The 15483-nt window shown below is 44.2% G+C and overlaps 1 protein-coding gene across 5 annotated transcripts in view; it reads left to right on the plus strand.

Moving 5' to 3' along the window:
- The first annotated feature begins 4611 nt into the window (after window positions 1-4611).
- LOC137383558 (adenylate cyclase type 9-like) overlaps window positions 4612-15483 on the plus strand; it is a 200734-nt gene continuing 189862 nt past the window's right edge. For 3 of the 5 annotated variants that reach the window (XM_068056664.1, XM_068056662.1, XM_068056663.1), the window contains exon 1: window positions 4613-6561. In XM_068056664.1, the coding sequence (XP_067912765.1) occupies window positions 4851-6561 (1711 nt within the window). In that variant the 5' untranslated portion in view covers window positions 4613-4850. Of the gene's footprint in view, window positions 6562-15483 lie in introns of all 5 variants that reach the window. The other 2 variants (XM_068056666.1, XM_068056665.1) reach the window with 2 other exon arrangements.

Raw genomic sequence — 15483 nt, forward strand, 5'->3', positions numbered from 1 at the left:
TAGATGGTGAACAGGCTTTGGAGAGTCAGGAGGTGAGTTACTCGCTGCAGGATTCCTAGCCTCTGACCTGTTTTTGTAGGCATGGTACTTATATAGCAACCCCAGTTCAGTTTCTGGTCAATGGTGACCAGGATGATGATAGTGGGGGATTCAGTGATCATAATGCCACTAAATGTCAAGGGGCGATGGTTAGATTCTCTCTTGTTTGAGATAATCATTGCCTGGTGTGAATGTTACTTGTCACTTATCAGCCCAAGCCTGGATATTGTTCAGGTCTTGCTGCATTTCTACACAGACTGCTTCAATATCTGAGGAGTTGCGAATGGTGCTGAACATTGTGCAATCATCAGCGAACATCACCACTTCTGACCTTATGATTGAAGGAAGGTCTGTCATTGATGAAGCAGCTGAAGATGGTTGGGCCTAGGACACTACCCTGAGGAACTCCTGCAGTGATGTCCTGGAACTGATATGATTGACCTCCAACAACCAAAACCATCTTCCTTTGTGCTAGGTATGACTCCAACCAGTGGAGAGTTTTCCCCCTGATTCCCATTGACCTCAGTTTTGCTAGGGCTCCTTGATGCCATATTCGGTCAAATGCTGCCTTGATGTCAAGGCCCGTCACTCTCACCTCACCTCTGGAGTTCAGCTCTTTTGCCCATGTTTGAACCAAGGCTGTGATGAGGTCAGGAGCTGAGTGGCCCTGGCAGAACCCAAACTGAGTTTCACTGAGCAGGTTATTGCTAGGCAAGTGTCGCTTGATAGCACTGTCGACGACACCTTCCATCACTTTACTGATGATTGAGAGTAGACTGTTCAGGCGGTAATTGGCTGGGTTGGATTTGTCCTGCTTTTTTTGTACAGGACATACCTGGGCAATTTTCCACATTGCTGGGTAGATGCCAGAGTTGTAGCTATACTGGAACAGCTTGACTAGGGGCACGGCAAGTTCTGGAGCACAGATCTTCAGTACTATTGCTGGAATGTTGTCAGGGCCCCTTGCCTTTGCAGTATCCAGTGTCTTCAGCTGTTTTTTGATATCGCGTGGAGTAAATCGAATTGGCTGAAGACTGGCATCTGTGATGCTTGGGACTTCAGGCGGAGGCTGAGATGGATCACCCACTCGACAGTTCTGGCTGAAGATTGTCGCAAATGCTGCAAAAAACTCACTGCTTTCAGAAAGGTTCCTCACATCGCCTGTTTCTATTACCAATTGTCATAATCTGTGTCCTCTGGTTATTGGCCTCTTGCTAATTAAAACAATTCAGGATTTTGAACACCTCAATCAAATTTCCTCTTGATCTTCTTGGTGGTGGGGAAGCTTCTAGAAGTGATAATTCGGGACAAAAATTAATTGTCACCTGGGCAAATGCAGGTTAATTAAGGAAAGCCAGCACAGATTTGTTAAGGGTAAATCGTGTTTAACTAACTTGGAGTTTTTTTTTTGAAGAGATAACAGTGAGGGTTGAGGTGGGTAATGTTGTTGATGTTGTGTATACGGACTTCCAAAAGGCATTTGATAAAGTGTCGCACAACAGACTTGTGAGCAAAGTTATAGCTCATGGAATCAAAGGGACAGTTGCAACATGGATATGAAATTGGCTGAGGGACAGGAAACAGACAGTAGTGATGAATGCAGGGTTGTCTAACCTTTTTGCGTCGAGGGCCACATTACAATTTTTTCCCTACCTGGGGGCTGGTGAGCAAATTTCGGAAAGATAAAGGCATTAAAAATTTATTCTACTAACATCAAATGTGCATTTTTTGAAGAAGCTTTAAATGAGATAACTAATTTATTGACTTACTTCTTTGTCACTATATTAAGAACTGATTTAGTGACATACCTGCCATTGTTTTTGCTTGCATAAGTAGTCAACTTCTGCCCATACACTTGATGTAGCAATGCAGAGTATTCTGAATAGATTTCCATCTGTCAGGAGAGACCTTGATCTCTCTCTCCCCTCTGTGTGTGTGCGTGTGTGAGTATATCTCTCTTTCGCTCCCCCACTCCTCCCTCCTCTAGGACTAGGGGAAACAGATTAAAAGTTTTGGGCAAAAGGTGCAGGGGAATATGAGGAAGCACTTTTTATGCAGCGGGTGGTAATGACCTGGAACTCGCTGCCCATAAGGGTGGTGGAAGCGGAGACAATCAATGACTCCAAGAGGAAGTTGGATGGCCACCTGAGAGAAATAGACTTGCAGGATACGGGCATCGAGCCAGACAGTGGGGCTGACTCACAGCTCCGTGGTGAGCCGGCATGGTCTTCATGGGCCGATTGGCCTCCTTCTGTGCTGTGAATAAATTACTCTTTGACTCTCGCCCCCCTCTCTCTGTTCCTCTCCCCCCCCCGACCCTCTCTCCTCCCCCTCTCTCTCTGTCTCCCTCGCTCCCTGTTCCCCACAGAAGCCGTTTCCACAACGAGATAATTATCATGCCTGTTTTATTTAAGTTGGGGCAAGTGGAGGCAGGATATAGGATCTTTACTAAACTGCGCGAAAGCAACAGGGGCAGCTGATCCCATGGTCCCTGTGCTGCATTCCACCAGTCAGTGCTAACGCCGTCCAGGCAGCCCCCGTCAGTCACAGGAAGTAACCCACCACAGATAGAGGTCCTCGCCCATCAGACACAGGTCCCGCCGACCCCTCTGCCTGATGTACAGGGGAGCCGTCAATCAGAGCCAAGCGCGAGCAGATTGATGGGCTGGATGCAATCCTTTGACAGGCCAGATTCTGGCCCATGGGCCATATGTTGGCCAACCCTGGGCTAATGGATGCTTTTTGGATTGGAGGAAGGTTTGTAGTGGAGTTCCCCAGGGTTCAGTGCTAGGACAGAAGGTGGTGCTGGGGGAGGTGGTGGAAGCAGGTACGATAGCGACGTTTAAGAGGCATCTTGACAAATACATGAATAAGATGGGAATAGAGGGATACGGTCCCCGGAAGTGCAGAAGGTTTTAGTTTAGGCAGGCATCAAGATCGGCGCAGGCTTGGAGGGCCGAATGGCCTTTTCCTGTGCTGTACTATTCTTTGTTCTTTTGTTCTTTGACCCTTGCTCTTCCTGATATATATTAATGACCTAGACCTTGGTATACAGGGAACAATCTCAAGTTTTGCAAATGATATGAAGCTTGGAAATATTGTGAACTATGAGGATAGTGTTAAACTTCAAAAGGACATATAGGTTAGTGGCATGGGTGGACGTGGCAGATGAAATTTAATGCACATATGTCTGGTGATTCATTTTGGTAGGAAGAATGCGAGAGACAATATAAAATAAAGGGTACAATTCTAAAGGGGGTGCAGGAGCAGAGGGACCTGAGGGTATTTGTGCATAATACATTGAAGATGGAAGGACAGGTTGAAGGAAGGAAGCATACAGTGTCCCAGGCTTTATTAATAGGAGCATAGAGCACAAAAAGAAGGAAGTTATACGAAACATATAAAAACACTGGTATAGCCTCAACTGGAATACTGTGTCCAGTTCTGGGGGTATACGCTTTAGGAAAGATGTGAAGGCATTAGACAGAATACAGAAGAGATTTACAAAAATGGTTCCAGGGATGAGGAAGTTCAGTTTTGCAGCTAGATTGGAGAAGTTGGGACTGTTTTCTTTGAAGAGAAGTTTGAGAGCAGATTTGATGGACGTATTAAAATTTATCAGGGGTTTGGACAGGATAGGGAAAAACTGTTCCCATTGGTGGAGGGATCGAGAACAAGAAGGCACAGATTTTAGGTAATTGGCAAAAGAAGCAATAGGGACATGAGGAAAAACTCTTTTACACAGCGAGGATCTGGAATGCCTGAGAGTGTGGCGGAGGCAGATTCAGTCAAGACATTCAAGAAGAAATTGGATGGCTAGCTGAAAAGGGAGAATGTGCATGGCTATGGGGAGAAGGGGGGGGGGATGGCACTAGCTAAATTGCTCCTTTGGAGAACTAGCACAGACATGATGGGCCGAATGGTCTCCTGTGCTGTAATGATTTGTGATTTTCTGCTATAACGAGAACAATCCTGGTTTCTCCACATAACTGACACCTCCTCAACCTGCAGCGCAACACTGCCCCCTGACTATCAAGATCCACTGCGAACCACTGGACAATGTGGACCACTTCTCATACCTTGGGAGCCTCCTCTCAGCAAAGGCAGACATCAATGATGAAACGCAGCAACGCCTCCAGTATACCAGTACAGCTTTCGGTCGCCTGAGGAAAAGAGTGTCTGACGAAAAAGACCTCAAACCTGGCACAACCTCATGGTCCATAGGGCCGCAGTGTTTCCTGCCCTCCCGTATGCGTCGGAAACCTGGACACTCAAAGCCCTGGAGAGATATCACCAGCGGTGCCTCTGCAAGATCCTGCAACTTCAGTGGCAGGACAGGCGCTCCAATATCAGTATCCTCTCTCTCAACCTTGTTAACATTCTAGAAAATATTCTTCAAATAATGGATTTACCCCACTGAACAATTAGTACTACGCTAAATGATGAAATTATCTCACAACTCGGTTGCTGCTCCACTCCAACTTCTTAGCATTCACCAACTTCCCGCCTCCCTCGTCCAGCGCTTGCGCAATGCAGGCGGGAGGCGCGAGTGTGTCACGTGTGCCCGGCTGATGGCGGTTAGGGATTTGATTTGATTGAAGGAGCGAGACGCCGAGCGTGCGTGCTCGAGCGCGGCCGTTGTTTCCGGTGGCGAGTTCCCGGATGAGAGCCCCCTCCCCGGCCGCGACGGAAATGGTGGATGGAGCGAGTGAGTGGCCGTACAGTACACAGCACGATACGGCGAGAGCGTTAGCGGCGGGGCGCCGACTCCGGCTCCCACCACACTCCCCGGCGGGTCGCGGACACTCTACATGGCGACCCAGCAGCTGCGCGGCACCGAAGTTTACTGCGACGCTAGCGGGGACTGCAACCATGTCGCTGTCAAGATCAAGAGTCACAACAACCAGCAGCAGCAGGAGGAGGAGGCGGCTCCTCAGAAGCAGCACCAAGGCCCCGGGCCCACCAAGTACAGCATCTCCTCCAGCTGCAGCTCAGGCGAGTCAGTCAAGCGAGCGGCCCGGAGTCCCCGGCGCCGCCGCCGCCGCAAGTTCCCTCAGCTCTTCGAGCGGGCGTCGGGCAAATGGTGGGATCCCGCCTTCGACTCGCGGAACTTGGAGGACGCGTGCCTGGAGCGTTGTTTCCCGCAGACCCAGCGCCGCTTTAGGTACGCGCTGCTCTACCTCATGGTGGCCGCGCTACTCTGGGCCATTTATTTCGGCTGCAGCGTGAAGGAGGCAGACCGGGATTTGGGAGCCGCTTTCTTGGCGCCCACCCTCCTCTTCATGTTGTGCTGCGCCGGCCTCTTGGCGGTCACCTTCAGCGGACTCTACTCCCACCACTACGTCCGGATCTCACTGCTCTTCACGCTGTTGGTCTTCGCCCTGTCGCTGGCCACCCGCTTCCAAGCCGTCGGAGGCAGCGGCCTGGGCTGCAGCTGGAACGACAGCGGAGGCCCGTTTCCCTGCTGGAGTTACTTGTCGCCGGTCGGTAGTTTCTCCATCTGCGTGGAGGTGCTGTTGTTGCTCTACACCGTCATGCCGCTGCCCCTCTACCTCTGCTTCCTCTTCGGCGTCTCTTACTCGCTGCTCTTCGAAGTGCTGGGCTATCACCTCGGCAGCGCCGAGTGGCTCCGGGCGCCGGGCTCCGGCCAGCACCTGCTGCTGGAGGCTCTGTCCAAGCTCTTTCTGCACGCCTGTGTACACGCCGTGGGCATCCACCTCTTCACCATGTCGCAGGTGCGCTCCCGCACCACCTTCCTGAAGGTGGGCCAATCCATCATGCACGGCAAGGACCTGGAGGTGGAGAAAGCCTTGAAGGAACGCATGATCCACTCGGTCATGCCCAGGATGGTGGCGGACGAGCTGATGAAGCAAGGGGACGACGAGAGCGAAAACTCCTTCAAGCGCTACTCCACTTCCAGCCCCAAGAGCAAGAAGAAGAAAACCTCTATCCAAAGAGCGCACATCATCTTCAGGCCCTTCACCATGCAGCGCATGGAGCCCGTCAGCATCCTCTTCGCCGATATCGTGGGCTTCACCAAGATGAGCGCCAACAAATCCGCCCACCTGCTGGTCGGCCTTCTCAACGACCTGTTCGGACGCTTCGACCGTCTCTGCGAAGGCACCGGCTGCGAGAAGATCAGCACCTTGGGCGATTGCTACTACTGCGTGGCCGGCTGCCCCGAGCCGCGCTCCGATCATGCGTACTGTTGCATTGAGATGGGACTGGGCATGATCCAGGCCATCGAACAGTTCTGCCAAGAGAAGAAAGAGATGGTTAACATGAGGGTCGGTGTGCACACGGGTACAGTCCTGTGCGGCATTTTGGGAATGAAACGCTTCAAGTTTGATGTTTGGTCCAACGATGTGAACTTGGCCAATTTGATGGAACAGCTTGGGGTGGCCGGAAAGGTCCACCTTTCTGAGGTTACCGCCAGATACTTGGATGAGCGTTACTTGAAGGAGGATGGGAAAGTGATGGAAAGGGTTGGCACGCAGAGTGTGGTGGTTGATCAGCTGAAAGGTAGTTGATTTCTATTACATTTCATAAAGTACTTGGAGTGTTAAGAGTCGGGTCACTGACCCTGAGCCAAACAGTACCGCTTATAAATTGGATCTAAGGTTTTGTTGATGTAAGATAAAACTTTAGCAGGCAAGAACATTTTCTTTTCGTTAGCAATGTGTCCATAAATATGGTTAGATGTTTGCCACTTTGAAAACTTCTCAGCAACTTTCTAAGTTTTCGATACAAGTTTGTTACCAAACAAATTCAGTAGCAAGAATGTAGCAAGAAATCGATTTCTTGGTCATTGTTTAATTCTCCCCATGAATTTCCATGGAAAAAAATAACCACTCTTGTGTAGGTTTTGTTGGTCAGAATTTGCTACTTCAGTTAATGCCCACAGTTTCCTCCAAGAAAGCAATAAATTAATGGGTAAATATTGCTTTAAATTCTTTTTCCGCTGTTACTGCTAAATTTTTTTTTTATTAAACTGAGTATTTTACATGTCCTGCTACAGTCATCAGCTTGTTCTCAGAATTGAGAGGCATTCCTGTCCCAACAATAATATGCTTTGTAAATGTGCAGTGCTGGTGTGATTCATATTTAATTTTACAATTTGTGCATAATGTGTGGCTGATTTTCTTTTTACTGTTGCTCTCCCTAAAGGGTGTGCCTTTCCCCTTCATGAAGTTGCAGTGCATTTCTTCAATTTTTTTTGTGGGGTGGGGTGGGGGGTGGGGGGTCAAGTAAAGTAATTTTTAAAAATTGATTTATTTGTTTATAAACAGTTTGCAACAGTACTTGAATAAAGGTTAATGGGTTTGTGAAATTTTCAATATTTTACCACTTGATTGACGAAAAAACTCTGCAATGCAATTAGGGATTTTGTACTTACAAAAGTAGGTTGTAGCTGGAGGGAGCATTTTTGCTATATAGCATTAGGGTGAAATACTGGTGTTGGCGGAAAGAATTTGAGATGAGAAAGAAATTGAGAGTCTTGCTGCAAGTAGCATATTTGGCAAGTGCGTTTTTTCCATAGTGTATTGGTAACAAGTCCAGTGGTAACAGTAATTAGGTGAGTGATTTTTGTCTTTACAGGAAGTTGTATCACTGATTCGGAGATGGATCAAAAAATGAGCACTGAGTTATTATATTATGCTCTAAAAAAGGCAGCAATGAAAGGGTTAAGCACTGTGAACACTTTCACCCAGGAAAAGATCTCTTCAAACTTGGAACCTTAATGAGGTTCCAACAGAAATGTCAGTAAAAGAATAAAATTATCCTTGGAAAAAGAGTATTTTTGTAATCTGCGTCATATGAATTGTGCATTGGAACATCAATATTTAGATCAGGGAAACAGAAAATTTCAAGCAGTTGTAATTTTTTGCTTAATGTATGTGAAGAGCTAATGCTGAAGAAATTGTAAACAAGCACTTTGAATGATTCACTGTAAAAATATTTTCAGTTACACTGCCAGCCATCGTTGAAAAATTAAATTTTCCTTGGGTCTGTTGTGAAATACAAGGAGTACTGAACCAGTGCTTCAGCTAGCTCAAGACTCTGGGCCATAGAATTCCAGTTTTATGCCAGATTTTCTTAGAATTTTATAGGAAGGATAGATATGATGCTGAAATAGTCTTCTGTGCTTCAAAAATATAAATTCCTGGGAAAGAAACCTTACCACTTGAAAAGCTGTATAAAACAGGTTAGCAAGTAAATTGCCAAAGCTGAACTCCGTATCCGACAGTACATCTGTTGGGACCTCATTGCTAGTTTGAGCCAGCCTTCATATACACCCCCAGGGACCTAACGGGAGAAACAGGGAAGTTCAGCTTGATTCCTCAAAAGATTTAGTTGAGTTCCCAATTGTTTTTGGTAACCGATTCTATGTGCACTAACCCTCGGGTCTCTGTCAATGGCTGCTGAGCTGTTAAACAGAATAATTGCATTGAATGAGGAATTGGCTGCCATCTCCTCCACCTCCCTGCCCCCCAAAATGGATGTGGAAGCTATGTGACTACATAATCTGTTAAGCCAAGCATGCTACTGGGTACCTTTGAACAAAAATCATTCTTATGTTAAAGGTGCAAATATTGCTAAGATGCTGGATGACTTCCCATTGTCGTCTTCTGATATGTAAGAAGTAATTTTGTTAACCATTTCTTTTGCAACTCATGGTCTGAATCAACATTCTCAAAAATGTTTGTGTTCCTGGGAGTTAACTGTGAACTGAATTTAACTTCCATAATGGAAATTAAACCAAAATTCCTTCCAGGCAATTGAGGTTAAAAATTTTCTACAACCTGTTTAGTAGCACATCATGCTCATTATACGGGCACTGTTTTATTTGTGGGATGCTGTAATACTATAAAACCTGCAGTGTCTGTTCGCATTAGTTTAGTGCATTCTTTTCGCGTTGTCCAAGAACTTCATCCCTGAAGTCTCAAGTAACTGGTCTGACAAACACTCCTTAAATCAATTTTTCGTAAGCTTGAATCCAATGCTTATGTGCAACACGTTGGTGTGAACATTGTTTTTAAATTTTTTTCAAGCCGTGGGAATTGTATGAAGAAATTGGTGCAGAAAGTATTGTTTAGAAAGTAGTGATTAAGCAGTATGGTAACTTAATATCTAGATGTATGCGATCTAATTGGATTAAAATTTATAATTGTATCATGCCAGATGAAAGTGCCACATCTTTTGTAATTGAAGTGTAACATTTTTATATGCTTTATAGTTGCATCTATGATATCTTTAGAGAATGCTAATGAATATCATCATAGTCTGTACTCTTTGCCTATGCATATTTTTCCCGCATCCCTGAAAAAGTGCACATTAGATATACTTCATTCTATGGCGAATACTTTTATGTGCTCGGGCACATTTGGCCACTTGAAATTAAAAAAAAAAATGATTCCATGACATTATTTGAAGAAAAGCGGGCTGCTCCTGGTATCTTGCTTAGCACTGATCCTTCAGCAACACCACCAAAACAGTTTAAAGGGTCAGTTGTCTCCTTGCTATTGTAGGACCTTGCTATGCCCATGACTCTGTTTTATTAAGTAACAACAGCCATTAGACTTCAAAATATATAATATATAAAGCCCCTTTCATGTCCTCAGGGTGTCCCAAAGTATTTCCCAGCTAATTAAATTCTTTATGAAATGCAATCTCAATGCGTACATACTGCAGTGGGTTGTTTATGCACAGCAAGATTCTACAAATAACAAGATGACTGTCCAGCTGATCTGTTTTGGAGGTTTTGTTTGAGGATTAAATGTTTGCTAGGTGGTCTCATTTGAAGAACAGCACCTCTGACAATGCAGCACTGCCACTGTGCTGTAGTGAAGTGTGTGGCTGGTACCCACGACATTTTAACTTAGCCGTGAGAGCGATGTTAAAAGTAATAATTGGGAATTTTTGAAAAGTTGTAACTTGCTTGAAAAATCAGGCTAAGAGCTGTGGTTACTATAATGTCGTAGTAAGTATATGACATGAGTCAGACTGTAGTGGTTTGACTGTTTTGATGCTGGAAACCATGTCTTACATCCATTATTAAGTAGCTTTCTAGCCTATTGTCTTTTAACATATGCACATTAGTTTATGCACAGCTCAGCTTTACTGTGAAAGCACCCAATTGAACAGTGTTCCAAAATTTAATGTAATCAGTTTGTTTTCCTCCAATTAAATATTGGGAAGACTGAAGCCTTTGTTTTCAGTCACTGCTCCAAATTCCATTTCCCAGCTACCGACTCCATCCCTCTCTTTGGCAGCTGTCTGAGATTAAAGCAGGCTGGTCGCAACTTTGATGTCATATTTGACACCGAGGTGTGTTACTGACCAAATATTCACACCATCATTAAGATTACCTATTTCCATCTCCATAGCATTGCACAACTTTGTTACCCCTGCCTCAGCTCGTCTGCTGAAACAAATCTGCTGATTCATGTTTTTGTTACCGCTAGACTTGAATATTCTAATGCACTCCTGACTGGTCTCCCACATTCAACCCTCCGTAAACTTGAGGTCATCCAAAACTCTGCTGCCTGTGTCCAAACTTGCATCAAGTCCCTTTCCTATATCACCCCTGTGCTCACTGACTTACATTGGTTCCTGATGAAACAACCTCTTGATTTAAACATTTTTAGCCTTGATTTCAAATTCCTCCTTTGTCTTGCCCCTCCTTATCTCTGTAATCCCCTCCAGCCCAACAATCGCTGAAATATCTGCACTCCTCCTAATCTGGCCTCTTGAGCAGCCCCAATTTTACTGGTTCCACCATTGGTGACCATGCTTTCAGTTGCCTAGGCCCCAAGTGCTGGATTTCCCTCTCTACACCTCTGTGTGCCTCTACCTTGCTTTCCTCCTCTAAGGCGCTCCTTAAAACCTATCTCTAAGTCAAAGCTTTTGATTATCTGACCTAATATCTCCTTGTGTAGCTTGGTATCATTTTGTTTTCTAATGTTCCTGTGAAGCAACTTTGGGCTGTTGGGATTTGTTATAGCTGTGTTCAAATGTGAATTATGTACCTGGCTTTTGTGTATGTGGCTTGATTTGGTCCAAATGGGTTTATACTTGGGCAGCACTATCCTCTTCTCCTTGACAAATTAGGTTGATATGCCTGCATATATCTAATCATCTGGTACATATTTGTAAAGTCCAGAATATCTTTTCATCTGCACAACATATATAAATGAGAAAGACAAAAGAGGACTTTTGTTAATCTTTTAATTAAATTCAGCACTGTGTAGAGTTAGCATGAGTATTGTCACGAGACTTACTCTTGGATTGTTAGCTCTGGAACATAACCGTTACACTACCATACTCTACAAAGGACTGTGGCATCAAAAGAGAAGTTACTCCAATTGGCAAGTTCTATGGATATAATGTATTCCTGAGATATCCTTCTCTAACAAAATAGACTTCAATGGTAATTAATTAGAAAGGAGGCAAGGAAATGGTATCCTTTATGAACTTCATATTTGTACAAGTACAAAGACCATACATGACTGGAAATTCACCATCTAATGCAATGTTCTGTGCAATGTCACATCGCAGCCCAATATTCTGCACCATATCATTAATGTTCTAAAAGAATTAGATGGCTATTTAAAATTCCACTAGATGTCTAAGGATTACGAGCAGAAATTCAATATCTGAATTCAGATGAACAAACTGTTCCAGCTTGGCTCTGGTAGTTAAGGATGTCACCTAAAACTCCCACCCCCATTAGATGAGATTGTAGCAGCTGCCAACTCTGCTGTGTCCTCCACTTAATAATTTTGCAATTATGCACATTGTCTCATCACCATAATCTCCATGAAGAACAAATCTGTTGGCCATAAGTTAAGTGGGCGAGGTGAATTGCTGCATGTCAAAATTGCTGAGTCTAGTCTCATCAGTCCAGAGAGAACAGTGAGATGGTTTTTTTTCAACAGTATTATTTCTGACACCCAAGTTTCAAAGGTGCATTACTGAAAGGTGCTGTGGGGCCATTGTCAAAATTCAAAGCACAAACAGAAGTGATTACAGTGGGTTCACACATTGGGTTAAATTTTGTAATCTGTTGTCACAGAAACAAAGGCGTAAAAAGGAACTATTTAAAGACAAATAAAAATACAAGTTTGTGATTGAAAATTTCTCATTAGTATTTCATTATCAGATATTATGCCATGCAGAAGATACAGAACTTTTTAAGTGGGGAGGAAGGAAGGATATTCCATTTGATAGCCGCCTATTCTAGTCCCCTATATTTGAATAATACTAGGATTGAGGGACTTCAGCAATGTGAAGAGATTAGAGAAGCTGGTGTTCTCTTCAGAGCAGAGAAGGTTAAGGGGATATTTGAGGTGTAAAGAGAAACTGTTTCAACTGCAGACCATTTGTAAACCAGATGACACAGATTTAAGATAATTGTCAAAAGAACCAGAGGGGTGATGGGAACATATTTTTACGTAGAGTGTTGTGATCTGGAATGCACTGCCTGAAAAGGTGGTGGAATCAGATTGAATTGTATATCTGTGCTAATCTGCAATGTGTTTCAGCATTGTTTCCAGGCAACAACCAGTATTTCAGGTGGTTCCTACAGCAGAATGCACTTAAATTGACAGAAAAAAGTAAATGTCTACCCTACATTTAGCATGGAGTGTAAATCTCTTTACTGATAGGACATCACAGTGGGTTAATGCACTGTCCTTTCACAGAATCACAATTGTTACAGAGCTGAAGGAGGCCATTCGGCCCATCATGTCCGCACCGGCTCTGAAAGAGCAACTTCCTCAGTTCCATTCCCCGCCTTCTCCCCATAACTCTACACGTTCTTCCTTTTTCATATAACTGTCTAAGTCCCTTTTGAATGCTTCAATTAAACCTACCTCCACCACGTTCTCAGGCAGCGCATTCCAGACCTTAACCACTCACTGCATGAAAGTTTTTCCTCATGTCACTTTTGCTTCTCTTACCAAATACTTTAAATCTGTGCCCTCTCGTTCTCGATCCTTTCAAGAGTGGGAGCAATTTCTCTCTATCTACTCTATCTAGCCCCTTCATGATTTTGAATACCTCCATCAAATCACCTCTCAGCTTTCACTTCTCCAGGAAAAACAGTCCTAACTTCAATCTATCCATAACTGAAATTCCTCATCCCTGGAACCATTCTCGTGAATCTTTTCTGTACTCTCTCCAATGCCCTCGCATCTTTCCTCAAGTGCGGCGCCCAGAATTGGCTGCAGTACTCCAGCTGAGGCCGAACTAGTGTTTTATACAAGTTCAACATACCTTCCTTGCTCTTGGACTCTATGCCCCTATTAATAAAGCCCAGGATACTGTATGCTTTATTAGCCGCGCTCTCAACCGGTCCTGCCACCTTCAATGACTTATGCGCATATACACCAAGGTCCCTCTGCTCCTGCACCCCCTTTAGAATTGTACCCTTTCATCTGATACCTTGCTTCAAAGGCAACACTGCATGGTGGGGAAAACGTCTGTACCCAGTCAGTTGTAAGGGCGTTATGCAAAATTAGTGCGTTTAGGTAAGAATGTAAGAAATTGGAGCAGGAGTAGGCCATTTGGCTCCTTGACTCATCATTGCCATTCAATAAGATCGTGGCTGATCTGGTTGTGGCCTTAATTTCATTCTTTTCCCTGCTGCCCCCCGACTCAGCCTCCACTGCGCTCTGGGGAAGACAATTTCAAATACCAACGAGTTAAAGAAATTTTTCCTCATCTCCGTCTTCAAAGGGACACCGCTTATTTTGAAACCACGAGGAGGAACATCCTCTCGGCATCTATCTTGTCAAGCCTCAGAATCATCTATATTTCAATAAGATCGTCTCTCATTCTTCTAAACTCCAATGAGTATAGGCCCAACCTGCTTAGCCTTTCCTCATAAGACAATCCCTTATCACAGGGATCAATCCCTTGACCCTTTTCTGAATTGCTTCCAATACAAATATACCCCTTCTTAAATAAAGAGACCAAAACTGTATGCAGTACTCTAGTTGTGGGTCTCACCAATGTCCTGTACAGTTGTAGCAAGAGTTCTCTACTTTTATACTCCATTCCCCTTGTGATAAAGGCCAACATTTCATTTGCCTTCTGAATTACTTGCTGCACCTGCATGCTAACTTTTTGTGATTAATGTGCGAAGGCACCCAGATCCCTCTGTACCCCAGCATTCTGCTGTCTCCATTTAAATATTCTGCTTTTCTATTCTTTCCATCAAAGTGGACAGCCTATTTTCCCACGTTACACTCCATCTGCCAAATTTTTGTCCATTCACTTAACCTATCTATATCCTTTTGCAGACTGTCCTCATAACTTGCTTTTCTACCTATCTTTGTATCATCAAATTTGGCTACAGTGCACTCGGTCCCTTCATCCAAGTCAATAATATAGATTGGAAATAGTTGAGGCCTGAGCACTAATTCCTGTGGCACCCCACTAGTTACATTTTGCCAACCTGAAAATGACCCATTTATGCCATCTGTTTCCTGTTAGTTAGTCGATCATCCTCTATCTGTGGTAGTATATTACCTCCAACACCATTAGCTCTTGTACTGTAACCTTTTATGTCGGTACCTTGTCGAATGCCTTTGGGAAATCCAAATACACAACACCTACTGGTTTCCATTTATCCGCTCTGCTTGTTACATCCTCAAAGAACTCAATACATTTGTCAAACATGATTTTTCCTTTCACAAAACCATGTTGACTCTGCCTGATTGTATTATGATTTTCTAAATGTCCCACTACTATTTCCTTAATAATTTATTCCTGTATATATTCCCAATGACAGTTGTTAGACTAACTGGCCTGCTTTCTGTCTCCCTCCTTTCTGGAATAGAGGTGTTGCATTTGTGGTTTTCCAATTCACTGGGACCTTTCCTGTATCTGGGGAATTTTGGAAGATTGCAACCAATACGTTTGCTATCTCTGCAGCCACTTCTTTTAAGACCCTAGGATGCAGGCCATCAGGTCAGCCTTTAGACCCACTAGTTCCTCATACTTTTTCTTCAATGGTGGTGATTGTTTTAGGTTCCTCCCTCTCTTTTGTTTTCAACATTACTGCATGTTGGTCCATAACACACATTTTCACTCAAAGTTCATAAAGACAACTGTTTGGCTGGTCACACCAGTGTCACAGGCCTGAAAGCACACATCTGAAGCTGTGCCCACTAATGACTGTTAGTGTTACCATTTTAGATTTATCTACCAGTGAGAGAACAACCCTACTAAAGGCCTGCTCGGGTCTGCAAAAAAAACCCGACCCCAGCCCAACAGAACCACATCCGACCAGGCCCGAGTCCTTCCATTTTTTCCCGCACCCGACGCGACCTGACCATCAGTTAACTTACCTTCCGTTTTTCATTTTGTTGCTGATCTGCATAAGCTTAAAAAAACCGTAACGTAACCACCTTTCTAGTCCAAAGATTAAATTAACAG

This window comes from Heterodontus francisci, chromosome 24 (genome assembly GCF_036365525.1).
Source record: "Heterodontus francisci isolate sHetFra1 chromosome 24, sHetFra1.hap1, whole genome shotgun sequence".
Classification (NCBI taxonomy): Eukaryota; Metazoa; Chordata; class Chondrichthyes; order Heterodontiformes; family Heterodontidae; genus Heterodontus; species Heterodontus francisci.